The sequence below is a fragment of the Oreochromis aureus genome, linkage group 6 (assembly GCF_013358895.1).
Source record: "Oreochromis aureus strain Israel breed Guangdong linkage group 6, ZZ_aureus, whole genome shotgun sequence".
In the NCBI taxonomy this organism is placed as follows: Eukaryota; Metazoa; Chordata; class Actinopteri; order Cichliformes; family Cichlidae; genus Oreochromis; species Oreochromis aureus.
Genome location: NC_052947.1, coordinates 6,174,900 through 6,191,313, shown reverse-complemented (window position 1 = coordinate 6,191,313; position 16,414 = coordinate 6,174,900). Strand labels below are relative to the sequence as shown.

General features: G+C 39.3%; 2 protein-coding genes across 5 annotated transcripts in view; both read right to left on the bottom strand.

Moving 5' to 3' along the window:
* Positions 1-2,231, bottom strand: part of slit1b (slit homolog 1b (Drosophila)) — a 69,397-nt gene extending 67,166 nt beyond the window's left edge. Inside the window, exon 1 of the mRNA XM_031733936.2 lies at positions 2,035-2,231. Within this exon, the coding sequence (XP_031589796.2) occupies positions 2,035-2,231 (197 nt within the window). The remainder of the gene's footprint in view (positions 1-2,034) is intronic.
* A 3,340-nt stretch (positions 2,232-5,571) lies between these two features.
* On the bottom strand, positions 5,572-15,880 carry arhgap19 (Rho GTPase activating protein 19). 4 transcript variants are annotated; one of them, XM_039612920.1, is made up of 12 exons: positions 15,744-15,879; positions 14,536-14,810; positions 14,342-14,422; positions 13,086-13,295; positions 12,678-12,904; positions 12,087-12,173; positions 11,904-11,969; positions 10,462-10,668; positions 10,267-10,374; positions 9,903-10,016; positions 9,540-9,641; positions 5,572-8,348 (listed from the first exon to the last, which is right to left on the bottom strand). In XM_039612920.1, the coding sequence occupies exons 1-12, from the start codon at positions 15,785-15,787 to the stop codon at positions 8,292-8,294; spliced, it is 1,578 nt and encodes a 525-aa protein (XP_039468854.1). In that variant the 5' UTR covers positions 15,788-15,879; the 3' UTR covers positions 5,572-8,291. The 4 variants fall into 4 exon arrangements, with proteins under 4 accessions (XP_039468854.1, XP_031589797.2, XP_039468855.1 ...); XM_031733937.2 differs by having other exon boundaries at positions 5,572-8,351; positions 15,744-15,877; XM_039612919.1 differs by lacking the exon at positions 5,572-8,348 and adding an exon at positions 8,362-9,096.
* Positions 15,881-16,414: the final 534 nt, after the last annotated feature.

The window sequence follows — 16,414 nt, the reverse complement described above, 5'->3', positions numbered from 1 at the left end:
AGCTGCATTCATTTCCACATGACCAAGCTAGAGGCAGAATTTATATTATTACCCATTTCTGTTCATCTGAATGAACCTGTGCCGGCATTCATGGCAATAAAATTATGTGAATTTTTTCAGTTTCACCACTGTGTCAGTTACTCTCCTGCAGAGCACCATCTAATATCTCACCACCTCACATAAATAGAAAAATGGGCAAGTGTGTCTACAGGCTCATAGTTTTTTCCAGGCCATTTCTCTTTGACCGAGAGCCCAAGCCCCCATTCCCGATCATAAAGCTATTAGCCTTAGAGGGGAAAACATCCTCCATGCTACAGTAAACCAGAGAGGACCAAGGATAATGTATCTCTCTGCTGGCACCCCTGAAAGTCATCAATTATTCATACACAGGCACTCAACAACCTGAAATAAACACATACACTCACCATATACAAACACATACATGTTCACCAGGCACTGAGACAACCATTCAATTCATACCTTCAGAGGCGGAGAGAAACAGATTAAATACCTCCTAATTTATTTCTCCTCACTGCGGCGGAGTTTGTGTTTGCTGATACTGGAGCATTGCTTTGCATCCATGGGTCCACTGTTGAGGTGCATTGTGCTTATTTGTATGAATAATTGCCAAAACAGGCAGACCACAAACCTGATGTCACAAATTAATATTTGACTGTAGCATAGAGTCATAGCAGAGGCAGTCCATCAAAGTCAAAAACAGAGGGCTCATTGCTAAAGGTGACAATTTGCGCCAACATGTAGCATTCACACACCGAGACACCGAGTACAAGACGACATTAACAAAGATATGCAGCAAGATTTTACCAGCAGTCATCGTCTGCTGCATTAGAAGGTAAAGCCTACCATGCTACTTCACAGGTTGTTGTAAAACAGACACTTCTAGATGTTTTTGTAAACCTAAGAAACCACCGTTAAACCACAATCACTCGAGGAAGGTCGAAAATATAAATTTGTACAGCATCTAAGTATGTGAGGGTCGTTATAATTTGGTTTCATCAAAATCAGATCAGTAGGTCAGCCCTGACACTCTATTAACGCTAAAAATACATACTTTTAATTACAGAGGCCTAAACGATAGATTTGGTCTGAAAATACAGTGCAGATTATGACTTGCAAGCGAGAAACATAGGACAATCTTTCAAATTTATCAAATTTCTTCCTGTGCTTATTTTTCAGGTGCCTTGATATTGAGCAAATCTGTAAATTTTAATGTGATGTGGGCCAGCACATCATTACCACTGCCTACCATTTGTGCACTGACTGCGTTAGACTGAGGTATGTGTGCAGCGCTCAGGAGAACTCTTTATCCCTGCATTTCTTCCACAGTGCATTTGCCCTACTGAAAGGAAACCCATAAAAAATTACATTAGACATGATATTATAGCAAATGAAAAGAGAAACAGAAGAAAATGGATTAAAAACAAGTCCCGGGGAACAGAAGAGGTTTTTGAAGTTTTGCGATACATCCATTTGAAAATGATGTAGATTTTTTTTTTTTTAAAGTTAAATATATAACTGGAAAAATGAGACGTGGAGAAATGATGCTGCTGAGCAGCAACTGAATCCTGAAACTTAAGTGGATGAATCCTGTATGCATGTTCTCTGAGGTTAAACAGGCAACGGATGAAGAGAGCAACCATAACAGAATATACACACAAACAAGAAATAATATGCAACACATACTGTGAAATGCCTCAAAAGATTGAGCTATACTGATAATTAAATCACCCACTGTAGACCTTGTTCACTCTGAAACTCCATCCTTGTTTTCTCATTTTTACCCTTTAACAATTATACACGTGTGATAATATTCCTGCAGATACTGATATCTTGACCTATAAAGCAAACCTTTACCCCAAACTCATCATTAACATAGATTTAAATAGCACCTTGTTCCTTTAAGTGAAGAGCAGCTATATGCCGTCACTTTGAAGGATTCCCCTCATCCTACTATGTGTCTATACACATTTGGTCCTCGGAGGTGCAGTAGAATGTAAATGCATATGTACTCACAGCCTCTCAGTGCCCCTGGGGATGTTTTTGGGCACAGTGTGGATCCCCAGGCCATGGCAGTCCACCGTGTTGCTCAGGCAGCTGCAGGGAGTGGGGCACGCCTCTGCACCTCCGTGACCTGCCAACAGCACCGTAACACTCCACGCCAACACCACCTGCATCCAAGATTGAGGAGCCCGGCCCGTGTCCACTGCCATCATCCCGCAGCCTCCTGACCCAGCTCCATCCCCTCTTCTCCCAGAAGGCATTCTGCTCTCCTGCGGAGCTCCCCAACACTGCAGAAACCAGCCAACAGATCCTAACCTCTTTCTTCTGCCCGGGATGACTGACCAGTACTACCTCTTTACAGAAGTGAGAATCAGCAGGAGAGTGTTTAAAGGGGCTGAGACAGCAGCATAGCCAAGTGAAGTTCAGCTCAAACTGAACGACTGCCACTTGATCCTGGAGTGGCCTTTCAGGGAAATAAAGGAGGAGGGAAAAAATACGAGTATATCCTCTTCTTCTACTTGTCACCAGCTTTAGAGCTCCCTCCAATTGGCTTCTCTTCTTCTACACTCCTGCTCTCTCTCTCTCTCTCTCATGCAGCTGTACAGTGTGCTTGCCTCTCCCCTCTACTTTTCATTGAGTCATTGTGCACTGAATAGTGAGCCACTAGAAAAAAAAAGAAAAAGAAAGGGGGTGTGGAGGAGGGGGGGGGGACTCCCTCACTCCCTCTATCTCACACACACAGAGTAATCATCCATCAAAAGCTTTTACAAATAACAGCAGCAACACTCCCCCCCCCCCGCCCTAAACTCCACACATGCAGGCATACGCACACACCAGTACCCAGAGTGAACTCACATCTATTCAGTGGCAGCAGTAGCGGGAGCCGCCACCATCACTGAAGGTGACGGCAGGCTTTCTCTCTCTCTTGCCCTCTCCTTCTTTTTGTCTATCTCGCTCGCCCACATGCGGTCTCCTCCCTTGGGGAAAAAAAAGAGCCCGAGGCTGCATGAACATGATGAGAAAGGAGAGAGGAAGAGAGGGAAGAGTAAATTGTGATCACCATGAAGCACGGGAAAATATAACCGAAAAGGAGAAACTATTTGTGGAGAGGAAGAACAATAGATGTGACATAAAAGGAGAGGTTGGAAGTTGTACTGCGGATTAATTGGGATATTTTATTTTATTTATTTTGGCCACGGCTCAGTGCCAAGACTGCACACTGAGGTGCAGGAACTTGGGTTGGTTGGGGAAAGTGGGGGGGTGAGACTGGCATAACTGGAATGCCATAAGCTGCCAGAGCTTACTCAGAAGTCTATTATGAATTCATTGGCAAGGCTTTGAAATTCAAATGGAGCCTGGCAGAGTTTTTTTTCCCCCAGTCTCCACAGAAACCCTGGCTTCAGCTTTTTGTGATCACCATACTACCAAGGAAAAAGGGAGCGGGGAAAAAAACTATCAGGGATACTGTGAAGAAAAAACACTTACAGCTGCAAATCTACAGTACAACCAGTGACAAGGTGTTAAATCCACAAGGAAACAGTGTTTCCTCATTTATTGATTTATTCTTCTAAGTTATGAATTATTTAGCTCTTCAGTTTTACAGTAAAATAAACCCCAAATTTCTACAACAAAAAATAAATAAAACATTTTAAAAAAGAGAGGAAGACGTTGTTGCTAAATGTAATGTTCTGCCAAAGAGCTATATTATAAGTTAGTCTTATATGGTTTTCAGGCACAGCATTATTGGTGCATTATAAGAAGAAAAATGTAAAAAAAAATAATCAGTTCTTTGGCTTGTATCCCTTCTCAAATGTATTCTTGATTCACACTGTTTTATACAACAGTTTTGTGGAGTGTAGTCAGAGCTTCTCTCAAAGATAGATCTGGTTTGTTATTACTTTTCAGTGTGACTGCTAACACCTGGAGGGCACAGTTTACCCAGCTTTTTATTTACCACTATACATGAGTGATTATTGCTCGTGGCCTCACTTTGTCTTCTCCCGGCAGACTCGGAGTGACGGGTTAATTTAACCCGGCGCACTTCAGAAGTGATGGAAAACAAATTGGCCACAGGCAGAGCCCGGCTGCTTCCTTTGTGCAACTGAATTGAATGACTCATTTGGCCATATTCGGTAACAAAGAGAGGGAGACAAGATGTTGACATCTCCAGGGGGTGGTCCCCCTTATTTCTAGGGCCATAATAGCTGTCTGAGGCAGGGGTGGGTGTCGAGGTAGGGAGGGAGCTTTTACTGCAGACACATCTGAATTGATTTCTGGAAGTACAGAGCAGATGCTTTTGTCTCAAAGGCATCAATTCCCAAAAGCTCTAGTGTTTTCCCTACAGTTTTAATCCTGAAAACAAGGGAAGACTTAAATGTTGATGAAATTAGTTTGGCCATTAAATTATTTGGTAAATCTGATAAATTAGAGGAGACATAGGTGCCAGCTGCACAAAAATAGGAACTCTAAGTCAATGTATGAATATGTGGTGGTATAAACCATGCAGTCCCCAAAACATTCACATGTGAAGCAACATCAATTATTTTATTACAACGTGATGTTCAGGTTGTTCAACAAAACTGCTCAGAAATGAGAGAACAACAAAGGCAAATTTCCCAGAATCTGTCTTGATGCACGCTCAATCATCCAGCTAAGTAAATCCCAAAAGGTTGATTCTGTTCATCTGGACGCAGCGTTTTCAGTGGGAGAAACGTTTCCTCACTCATCCAAGTGACTTCTTCAGTCTCAGCTGACTGCAGGTTTCCCCAACTATTTACGTGAAAAGGAAAAGACCGTCTCTGAAGTGAGGAAGTGGCCTAAGGGTACATCTTTCGCCATCTTACAATGCTGTGTGATTGCAGCCATTCCCCAACTCTCTGTGAATGGTACTCATGGCTATGGAGCAATGGTCTTTGATCAGTGACAATTTGCATAATAATGATCAAGGAACTGACCTCACAGCCCGTTACTGTTCTATCAGTAGGCTAGCTTCAGTCATTGTGCAAACGTACTGTTTATAAGGTTGGGGAAATCTGCAGTCAGCTGAGACTGAAGAAGTCACTTGGATGAGTGAGGAAACATTTCTAAATAAGATGAGCTTAGTTAGTTTTCCATACTAAAATTTTGTTCAGTTCATCTTATGTTAAAGGGCAATTTCACAGTAAATAGGGGCTTAAGTTTACTTACTGATAACAACAACTGATCACTGAGTATGCTAAGGGCGGGAATTGAAATATACTAGATAATACTGCCATGAAAAAATCTGTTCATGGCAACAGTGAACAATATGTCACAAGCTAAAGTGTATTTGTATGTAGAAAAAACCTTAACTGGCTCATGAGTGCTCCACGACACAAGAAGCTATTATAATGTCATTAATCTGAAAAGAAATTGGAGACAGACATCTGCATTATTCAACAGCACCCTTCAGTGGGCAAATACTGCCACTGCATTTAAGGATACTGTGTGTTTGCTGCTGGGAAAGGAAGGCTTCAATTTCAAATTCATTCCAGCATGAAACTGAAACACTAATTGAAACATTAACTCAAGTTTTCTGTAGAAAACAGAGGTTTTAATACAAAGTGGATAATTCACCAAGGAAACCACTGTACATGCTTAGCTTATTTTACACTAAAATACAAAAAACAATCAGGTTACCACAGTTCACACCACATGATACAACAATAGTCATGGATTAGTTAGCGCTTGGACAACTGAGAAAACTTAACCCAATAATGAATTCAGTAGGAAAAGGTATCCTGTTACCATGTGTATGTTTGTCTCCACCCCATTACAAAGGAATAAGGTGCACATGAACTTTTGAAGTAAAAAGTAAAGCTCCGCCCACTTTAGTAAAACTTGGATTTATCAGTGTTCCAGCTTTCTCAGAGCACACAAAGAACTCATCAGTGACTATGCACCGCAAGCAAGTAGTCAACTAAATGTTTCACATGTATTATCTAACAGACGCAACACTGAGACTTAAAACATCTATTGTGTTGTGTTTCAGATATGAAACAGTTTCACAACATAAAGATGGTCTTCAGACACAGAGAGGCATATCTGAATTCAAAACAAACAAAAAAAATAAAAAAATAAATGGAGTTCTCCCCTTAAACTGTAGAAAAGTGAAAAGGAAATCACAATTTAGTCTCTAAATACTAATGTTAATTCTATAAAGCAAAGAGAAGGCAAGGTTTCAGTGTCCATCAGTAATGTTCAACACTTCAATCATTTTCATCAAACCCATTGTAACAACATCCACGGTACTTTCAAAACAAGATACAGCAGAAACAGCTTTCTAACACCATTTTTTTTTAAAGAAATCATGGTTTTGGAGAATTGTGCAGTTAGGAAATTCAACTGCACATTTCTCTAAATTTCAAACCACCACTTGTAATTAAAAAATCTCGTAATGTAATCTGAAAATCTGGAACCGGTGTGTTCATACTCACAATACCATGAACTGAGCAGTTAAGCTGAGCTCCTTTTGTCTCGACAGATCAGAAAATAAACAATAAAATGAACATAACAACTTATGCAGTCAAATAAAAGGCACAGCAAATAACATTCCTTATTGGCTGTTTATGTCTGATCTTTGAACACTGACTAACCCTTTTTAAGAGTTTCTAGGAAGCTAGATTGCTTAAATTTTACTTTTAACTTTTGTGTGAGTTACAGTTTTATTAAGTCATGTGTGTTATGACATCACAAACAGATTTTTTAAAATATTCTGAAGACAAACATGTTTACAGACTCTTTGATGTTAAAAAAAAAATCAGCTATGTGCTGGCACGTGACTGTAAACAGTCTTATGTTTTAGCATTTTGTGATAATAAAATGGTAAAGAAATGAACTGTTGCTGCTTTCTTACTGTAATAAGGGTCATAGTGGAGTATGGACTACTCTTGGGAAAGTACTAAGACACTAAACCCATTACAATAAGAACCTGACTGTAAAAGATTACTACTCATCTTAATCAGAATAACCTTAAGAAAATAATAAAAACAAACAAAGCCAAAACCTCCATCCTTTCAACTTTCCTTAATCCAACAAATCTTTGACCACTTTTATTAAAAGGCGCTATACAAATATTTTATTTTGAAAGTTTAGTGACTGCTCAGCAGTTCCCATGTTTCCCTCCCTGCAAACTGTGGATTTTGAGTCTGTCTGCAGCAGGAACCACCACACTGACAAGTGTAGGATGGAGCAAGCAGCATCTTCACCTTCGAGTTATTAGTATAGCACCTTTAAGAAAAAGAACCTGCCACAATATATATGAAGAATTAAAAAAAAAAATTAGCTCCCATAAAGCATTCAGAGAATGCAGCATTTCATATTTGACCAGTGAGAAGTATCCCAGGCACTGGTTCCATATATTGGGGGAAAAAAATAAGGTGACCTGCTCACTGATTCTGGATCAGCAGCACAGCACAGAAAAAAAAATAAAAATCAATGACCCAGTTACTGTAACCCAAGAGTTAAAATACGACATACCAAACATGTTAGTGAAGTTTATAAAAACAAAGTCTAAAAACATATAAAAACAACAACATACTGTACAACATGTATACATATTCTATGCAACAGACTGTAAACACAGCTATCTAGTGGTCATGTATTTTGATAGAGTGGCTAAAATGTTAAGTGATGACTGCCACAAGCAGGTCCAACAGCAAAGCCAAACCAAAGCCAGGATCCTGTTATTGATTGATACCATTCACATTGAGGGAGAGCTGGGCGATAACCCCAGGGGTTAGTGGCAAGCGACACTGTTCAAATGGTTTAAAACTTTTATGTGCAAATTTGATTATTCAGCAGATCAAACTGGATGGAGCAGACTTTTTTTCCTGTTCAAACTGTAACACATTGCAACTGGTTATCAAGTCTGCTCATATTGCACTTGATAACCAAAATAAACAGCTAATCTAATTGTTTGTTTGTTTTTGCCTGAATTAGTTGAAATCAATTCAAACAAATAAACTGAAGGACCTACAGTTTTCATTGTTTAAATCTAATCTTCACTGATGGAAGCTAAAAAAAGAAAAAAGAAAAAACTATCATGCATGTTTATAATAGTTTGTAAACAGTCAGTGCAGTAGACAAAAAAACTTTTTGACACTGGTTTGGCTGTACTGACTAATTTTTTCACTGCTATGCATCAAAAATACTCTGAAAACAAACCACCAAAAAAAGCAACAGTAATAAACATGAGGAATAATAAAGTTAATACTGCCAAAGTCCTGTCTGAGATGAGGAGGTGTGGGGCTTTACAATGAGATCTCCTGAGAAGGAGAGCAACACATCCTGGACGCTGAGGGTGAGTCCTTCTGAGAGATGGATGGAAGAAAAAGAGGTGGAAAGAAGAGTGAAAGGATAAAAGATGTTAATGCTGGCATTCAATCATAATACTATTTCACCTATACATCCACCAATAATACAGAGGAATCATGAAAACCGCAAAAGCAGAATGAAACATTACAAAAACAAAATGTGTGCCTTTATAAATTAATAAGTATTTTCTAATAACGCTGTGCAAAATTATAGCCATCAGTGTTTAAAATGGATGTGATTATGAGTATTCATTATCTGCTTCTTGCAGATGATGTGTATAACTGGTGTCACCCATCCACAGCAATGGACGACAGTGGACAGAGGTAATGAACAGAGAGCAGGTAGGGTGGAGTGGGTGAACACATTCGTCAAGGATGACAGAAGGATAGCAGCAAGAGTTTACAAGACCTGGTTTAGAGACAGTAGCACTAACAAAAAAAAAAAAAAAAACAGGAGGCTGAACTGGAAGTAGCAGATTTTTATTGGGAGAGATCCAAATGGATTAGTAGTGAGTATATGAGAGGGACACTTCCAGCTGAGTGGTTTGGAGAAAGAGAGGCGAGCTTGAAATGGTTCAGACGTGCAAAGGACGAATAGTACATGTATAGCACAAAAGATGTTAAATATAGAGCTGCCAGGAAGGAGGAAAACCACAGAGAAGAGTCAACTATGTAGTGACGGAGAACATGCAGAGGGCTGGGATAGGGTGAGATGGAGGAAGGCGATCTGCTGTAGCAACCCCTAAAGGGAGCAACCAAAAGAAGAAGAGTCACGTCCTCTTTATCGTCTCATTTTTATAGTCACTAAAAGCCAAATTCATAAATGAGATTAAAACATGATTAATGCCACAGCCCAATTTAGTAATATACCTCAATATGCTTTGTTTACACTGATGGTTCCAAATTGAAAAGCTCAGTAAAATTAACACACTAAAAAATGTTTATGAGGCTTAAGCAACGGGATCTTTTAGGTTGGAGAAGAGTAGATGAACTAGACAAGCAGATGAATTTCCCATTTACATGTGACAGCCTCTAATGCATGTATTAAAAGAATTAAATCTTCATATCATAGTATTAAAGATAGGAAATGTTTTTCATTAGTGCCTAGAAGAAAAATAATTGATTACATTTTGAACATTGACTTTTAAATATAAATTAAGCAAAGACGGGTGGATGATGAAATACCTTGGAAACCTTCAGAGCTTTTTCTTTGTGAAAAGCAAAATCTGGGTTTTTTACTACTAGTCCTGCTTTTCCCAACACAGGACCACTCAGAGGGCTGTTTACCTACACACCACACACACACACACACACACACACACACACACACACACACACACACACACACACACACACACACACACACACACACACACACACACACACACGAAACAAAAGTATCGTGGGTTTGACATGAATGAGTCCTGGCTTTTAATACCATTCAGCACATGATGTTATCATATTTATAAGGAAAAGAGAAACTTTGGGATCCCCTGTTTTGTGGTTAATACAAAAATGTCAGTTTTAGGAAAACAAAAACAGACTTACTGCTTGTAAGATGTCGTTCTCTTTATCAGATTTTCTTACAGTTCTGGTGAGAGCATCAGGAGAGATGTGCCTTACTCGTCTCTCTGCTGTCAGCTGTTCACCTCGAGCTTTGCGCTGTTACCAGAGGAGCATGGGGCAACAGTAAGAAACAGGAAAAGTTACACATGGACATGTAAAACTTAAAATCAACATGTAAGCTCTTTGATTTTTCCATTAATGCCTTTTTTAATATTTACATAATATTTGGTCATCGCAGGTTCTCTGAACTGTCTTCCTTCTTTATGTTAATGCATATAAATTTTCATAAAAATCAAGTTTAATTCTTAAACTTCATTTCTCAAGACTTCCCAGAATTATTTTTTACCTTGATGAGGCCACCAAAGGAGCGGGAACGCAGGTGTTTCTTGCTGGGAGCTGGAGGGACCTGGCTGCCCTCATTGGTACGTGTCCCAGAGTTTGTCTGTTTGACTAACTGCACACAAAAACATCACATTACATTTTATTTCAAAAGAAACTGAGCTGTCAGATTTTAGTATAGTAAGAAGACCCTTAAGCGAACCTGTCTAACAAGTTTCTTCTTCTTGGCAGAGTCTGGCATGTTGTGGTGGACGTGTCTGAAGAGCTCCTTCAAAGCCTCCTCTGTATATTGGTTAGCTGGTGACTGACACTGCTCCTGAGAGCCGGGGCCCAGAGCAGCTGCCCTCTTCAGAGGTAGTACTGTCCGCTGAGCAGGAGAGCTGCTGGTCGCCAGAAGCTCCAGATCATCCTGACAGAGCACAGGACAAGTCAGACGGTACACTCGGGGGCACACTGTTTGTATTAGAGCCATTACTGTACATTAATGCAGCCATTTATTCTAAGTGCTTTTTAAGGTTTCACACATAATCACACTTGGATGGATGTATCAGGTACAATTTGGGGCCTCACTTTAACATCAAACCTGCTCTGCTAAAACCAAACCTGAGCATAACCATCTTCATACTTTTCACTGACTGTATAATAGGGCTGCACAATTAATCGTTAGAAAATCGCGATCTCAATTCATACTTATGTGCGATCTCATTTCCAAATGACAACGATTTTTAAAAAAAGAAAAAAAAGATGACGATTGTACCGCATTTTGATCTGGGACATAATCTGCATGAAAACAAGCGCTCACTCTTCCTGCTCAACAAATGACAAGGGCGGAGCCTTATACCACGTAATACCGAAGCCAGCTGGCAGGGAAAAAACAACGGAGAGCACGTGAGAGATGACGAAGCTGTAAAGGCCAAGAAAGTGACAGGAGAAAATCCGTCCCGGTCAACCACATCAATAACGGGAACCTTATACAGCGCTTCCCCATACCCGTCGAACTCCTGCAGGCACAAAGAAATTACGGAGGCTATCACTTATCACCTGGCTAAAGATATGGCTCCCATCAACACTGTGCAAAACGAGGGATTTAGGATTTAGCACCCTAGACAAACGCTACACAGTGCCGTCCCGCAACTATTTTTCAAATGTTGCACTACCTGCTCTATACACGCAGTGTCGAGCAACGGTGGAAACGGAATTACAAGCAGTACAACATTTTGCAGCAACGACAAAATGTGAGACATTTATTGTTTTTATGTTCATTTATTGTTTTTATGTTCAGTCTCAACTGTTACGAAGTTGATGTGCAGTTAATAAGTGCAATAAATATTTATACTGGAAAAGAAAATCGTGAGAGAATCGTGATCTCAATTCTAAGCAAAAAAATCGTGATTCTCATTTTATGCAAAATCGTGCAGCCCTACTGTATAATACATTTCACATATTTCATCTTCTATCAAAGGTTGATTTGTTTGTAAGCGTGTAGAAAAAAAAACAATTCAAATGTTATGACTTATTCAGTAAGAGGAAGTGAAGAAAACAACTTAAAAGTTGTCTTAATTTTTATTGTCTTTTCAATTAATGTATTGTTCCAAATGTCAAAAGCAGGGGAAATGAAACATAATGTGAACTTGGTTCACTAACCTTGGTCTGCAGAGCCTTGGTCCCAATGAAATGCATTCGAGCGTATTCCCGCAGGTAGACTGGGGCCTGAACAACATACAGCAGAAACATGTGCCTCATTAAACCTGTAACATGATCTTTTTAAAATCCTGATTCATTTTCAAAATGTTTAACTGTTAAGTCACACGTTTGGTCAATAATCACCCTGAAGAGTTTCTGTGAGTGTTTGATGAGAAAAGCCATGCTGCTGTTTAGTTTCTTCAGATTGTCTTTAAGGTCACCAGCTGTCATCTAGAGCAGGAGAACAGAATGAAGAAAATATTTAGCAAATCTTACCAGTGTAAAGATGCAGGTATTTTAACCTTCATAGGATATTGTCATGAAAATGTAGACTCAATAAAAAAAATGTATTTAACAAGCTTTTCAAATCTCTGTAATATAAGATCTGATTACATGTTACATTTTTCTAGGTTTGAATCAGCCTCAATGTATTAATTTAATATTTTCATTGATGCTGCTTTTTTAAATTGCCCAAGTTCTAACAACATATAACCCCCTCCAATAAAGACAAAATGTGTTTTTCTTTAGTCTGGGTTACAAAACATGTGCATTCCTTTAAAATCCATCAGCATATCCCAAACCTTTGATTTTGTTCATGTGGATGTAGCGTTTCCAGTGGGATCCATCAGGACCCCACTGCTTCCAAAATGAGCAAGACGCTCTTGATCTATAATTTGCAAAGTTTTTATTTCTTGTTCTGAGAATCTTTAATATGGAGTAAATTATGACTCTTACATGTCGCGGCCAGAGGACGTGTGGAGCAAACATGAGGGCCAGGTTGAAGGAGGACATCTTGTTCTTGTCCTGCTGCTTGGCGGTGTGATAAAGCAGGTCCAGCAGCAGTTTGAGCAGTGAGCGGTTGGCCTGAGGTAGGAGCAGGAAAAGAAGTTGCAGGGCTTCAATCTGACGCTCCTTGTTGGGTATCAGGGTCTTGTTGCCTTGTTCATCAAACAAAGTCATGTCTAGAAAAAAAGTTATTTAAAACAGACAAAATAGAGAAGAGTGGCTATGTAATAAAATACACAAATGTGTTACCAAAAACATGACAGAATTATTAAATGAGAAACTCTTAGAAAATTGTATCTCTGTTCTAAAGTGAGAAAATAAAGGCATAACCAAATGTGTGTTTGTGTATATTCCTACCAGCTATTTTGAGGTGAGCATGAAAGTGCCTGTGTGTCAGCAGGGGCTCCGGCAGCTCTCCCAGGAAAGTCTTCAGCAGCGTGGCCGCATCGTTGGGATGAAAGTCCCCAGACTCCAGGCTGAAATCAGCCCCACTGTTGAGGAGCTCCTTCAGGGCCTGCTGTCGAACACTGTTTCCAGGCACTCGAAACAATCCCTCAACATGCAGATCTAAGTGTGTAAGACCAGAATAATCGAATGTCATCATTCTGGATCAGTTTAAGGATTCACCATTCCTGGATAGCGTCAAAACAAGTAACACAAGTAAATAAAACAAGTAAATAAAAGTCAAATCCGCTACAAAAAACAGAATTCAAATGTCTGGCACCGCAGAAGGAATAATGATTGGCCCTCAAAACAGATCATTTTCCGAGTTGTACGGAAATATTTGGGATTTAGGGCAAGTGATGTTAACCAAGAACAACTAGCTTGCAACAATGAACTGAAATCCCCAGTGCAATTGCATTCCACGTGGCCAAAGATGTGTGTCCACTACTCAGATGGAGAAACAAAGGCTTCAATAAAATGGTCAATTTATTCAGACATTATCCTATTCTGTAATTATTTTTCCAAAAATTGAAATACTCCTACTCTATGCAAAATGATCGTGGTAATCGTTTTGCACATAATTGTGCAACCCTATTTAATATGGCTTATTGGAACAGTCAATGCATATGGTGCATACACGTATTCAATCTGAAAATATGCTGACTGTTAAAGTCTTTTATTAATCGCCACATTTAGCAGGATATTTCAAGCTTTAAAAATAAATCAGTGCAGCATGCATTTTTTTCCTTGCACTTGCATTCAGTGTGTTTTGTCAATGAATCTGAACAGTATGAGCAAGTTGTGGCAAATGTGTAGTAAGAGTTAACATATAATACATGTCAAATAAAATTTGCAGTGCCAACCTTTCAAAACTGATTATCTTGTCAGTCTGCTCTGAATCCAAAAATGTACTCCTGACCTCACCTCAGGAGTGTTTGTCTAACAGAGTGCACAAACTGAGGAAGCCTCTTCACAAATGAAACAAGGCCAATGTTGTGGGAAAAATAAATATTCTGTTACATTTTAATACAAAGTTAAAATTCAAATGGCTTTGCAAAGGATTCTCCTTTAAAGAGGAGCCAGTGTAGTTGCTTTCTAAATGAGAAAAGAGGACATGGATGTATTAACAACTGATTAAGGAATCTGCGAATATGATTTAAATCACTCACTTTTACTGAGGTATTCAATAAGCTTGTACATCTGGGCCATGCAGCTTTCTGTCAGACAGGTTCCAAACACAAGGCCTTTATCTGTGAAAGCATGAAAAAGGAGATACTAAAGATTAAAGACCTCTCAACAAACTTGCATATTCTGCATGCATTTTCAGTTTTCACCACAGTCGTAACCTAGCTGAGTGTCTGACCTTTGCGCTTAAGAAAGTTGAAAGAACGGAAAAATCCTCCATTTCCGCCTGTTGGGGTTTTGGGGCTGTCCTCTCCCAGAAGCTGTGCAAACTCTGACCCAGGAAGATCAATAAGTCTAGTAATGTTACTGAGCACCAGCTCCAGGAAAACATCTGGGTTCTCGTGGCGGAGTTTCTCGACAAAAAAGTCTGGGTTGAAGATGACTGGTGGTCGGCCAGCACGAGAAGCCCCGGGAGATTCCTCATGGTTGATCACCATACTGTACACTGTATTGCTGAGGAGGAGATGCATAAGGGTAACACATGTATGCATGTGTGAGGAGGACACTTTACATTTAGCACTTTTATCCAAAGGGCTCTGGAATTGGTGTCTCATTCAACTATTTGCAGATACACCCATAGCAGTGAATCACCATCGAAGGTGGCCTTAACAATTTGGGATTCACAGTTTCACCCAAGGAAATTTTAACAAGAAAATGTTAACAATAAGGTGTACACAAACGGTCTTATACAGTCATAAAAACTACAGGCCAGGCACATGTTTCGCTCAGGCTTTGAAGACATTCAAACATCACGACATTACAACATCACATTGCTATTGTAATGGCAAGCATTTGTATATTACAATATATTAACTTGATCTTCTTCAAAATTCAAAATCTCAAGCAAAGTTTGATAAGAACTTTAAGGCAGTAAGCTATGGCAAACAGGATTACTTTGTTCTCTAGCTCATTTTACCCTCTGAAGAAGGTGTATGCATACACAGGCACGCGGGACAGTGATAACTTGTATATTATATATGGCAACCGAGCCAGATAGATCCATTTTAGCTGATGTGATTTAGATTAGCCCAAACACATTATGTAAATTCAAGTCACTCAGCTAACATTGCTAGTACTTGATGTTCCCACTGCTATCCGCTAATGTTTTTCAAAGTAGCTATACATTTAAATTGCAACAAAACTGTAAGTAATATAACCTGTGGGTGTTTTAAACTGCATTATGACGACGAGAAACAGATGACACGCTGCTATGCAGCTACACTAAAGGGACCAAGCTTGAAGCTTGTTGAGTGGCAGTTTATCACTCACTAACATAACGCGTTTTTAGCAGTTAAAAACTCTATAGTTCAGCAATGAGCGTAAGAACTGCTAACTCGTCGTCTATGTTAATACCAATAAAATATTAAAATTCTATTTCGTTTTTACCTTCTATTTTCTGTGTTTTCATCTGCAGCTTTACTCGTAGCCATGTTCAGTTTGAATTCTCGGCTGTCTTCTGGGCACCGCCTACGTCGTCAACCATTGGTGGTTGTCGAACTCGGGGCGTGACACGACGGCTATGATTTGCATGTCCCTTACTATGATTGGTCAGTTTGAATTCAGGGGTTTATAAAGAGAAAAACGATATCAGTAAACAAACAGAGCTGAATGAACTAAGTATTCAGCTCATTCAGCTAAATACATCCGCAAATTTTACACAAAATAACACCCAGGCGTCAATTTTATATATATTTTTTAAATTACAGTTACATTTGCGTTTTTAAGTATGACCTTATTGTAATAATAATAATAATCATAATTATTATTATTATTATTAGTAGTAGTAGTAGTGATAGTATTAGTAGTATATATACATATATATATGATTGAAAATTGCCCATAGGTGTGAATAGGTCTCTGCCACCACAGACTGGCAGCCTGGTGTACCCAGCCTCTTGTACGCAGCTGGTAAAGGCTCCAGCCTACAGATTGTGGAATTGGATTCTCCTTTTTTCCCAATGATTGGGCAACATGGAGAAGAGGAGAAATTATGTTTGTTGTAAAGACGTTATGGGGAGCACACATCCCAATACACACATGCATATTAAATACAATGA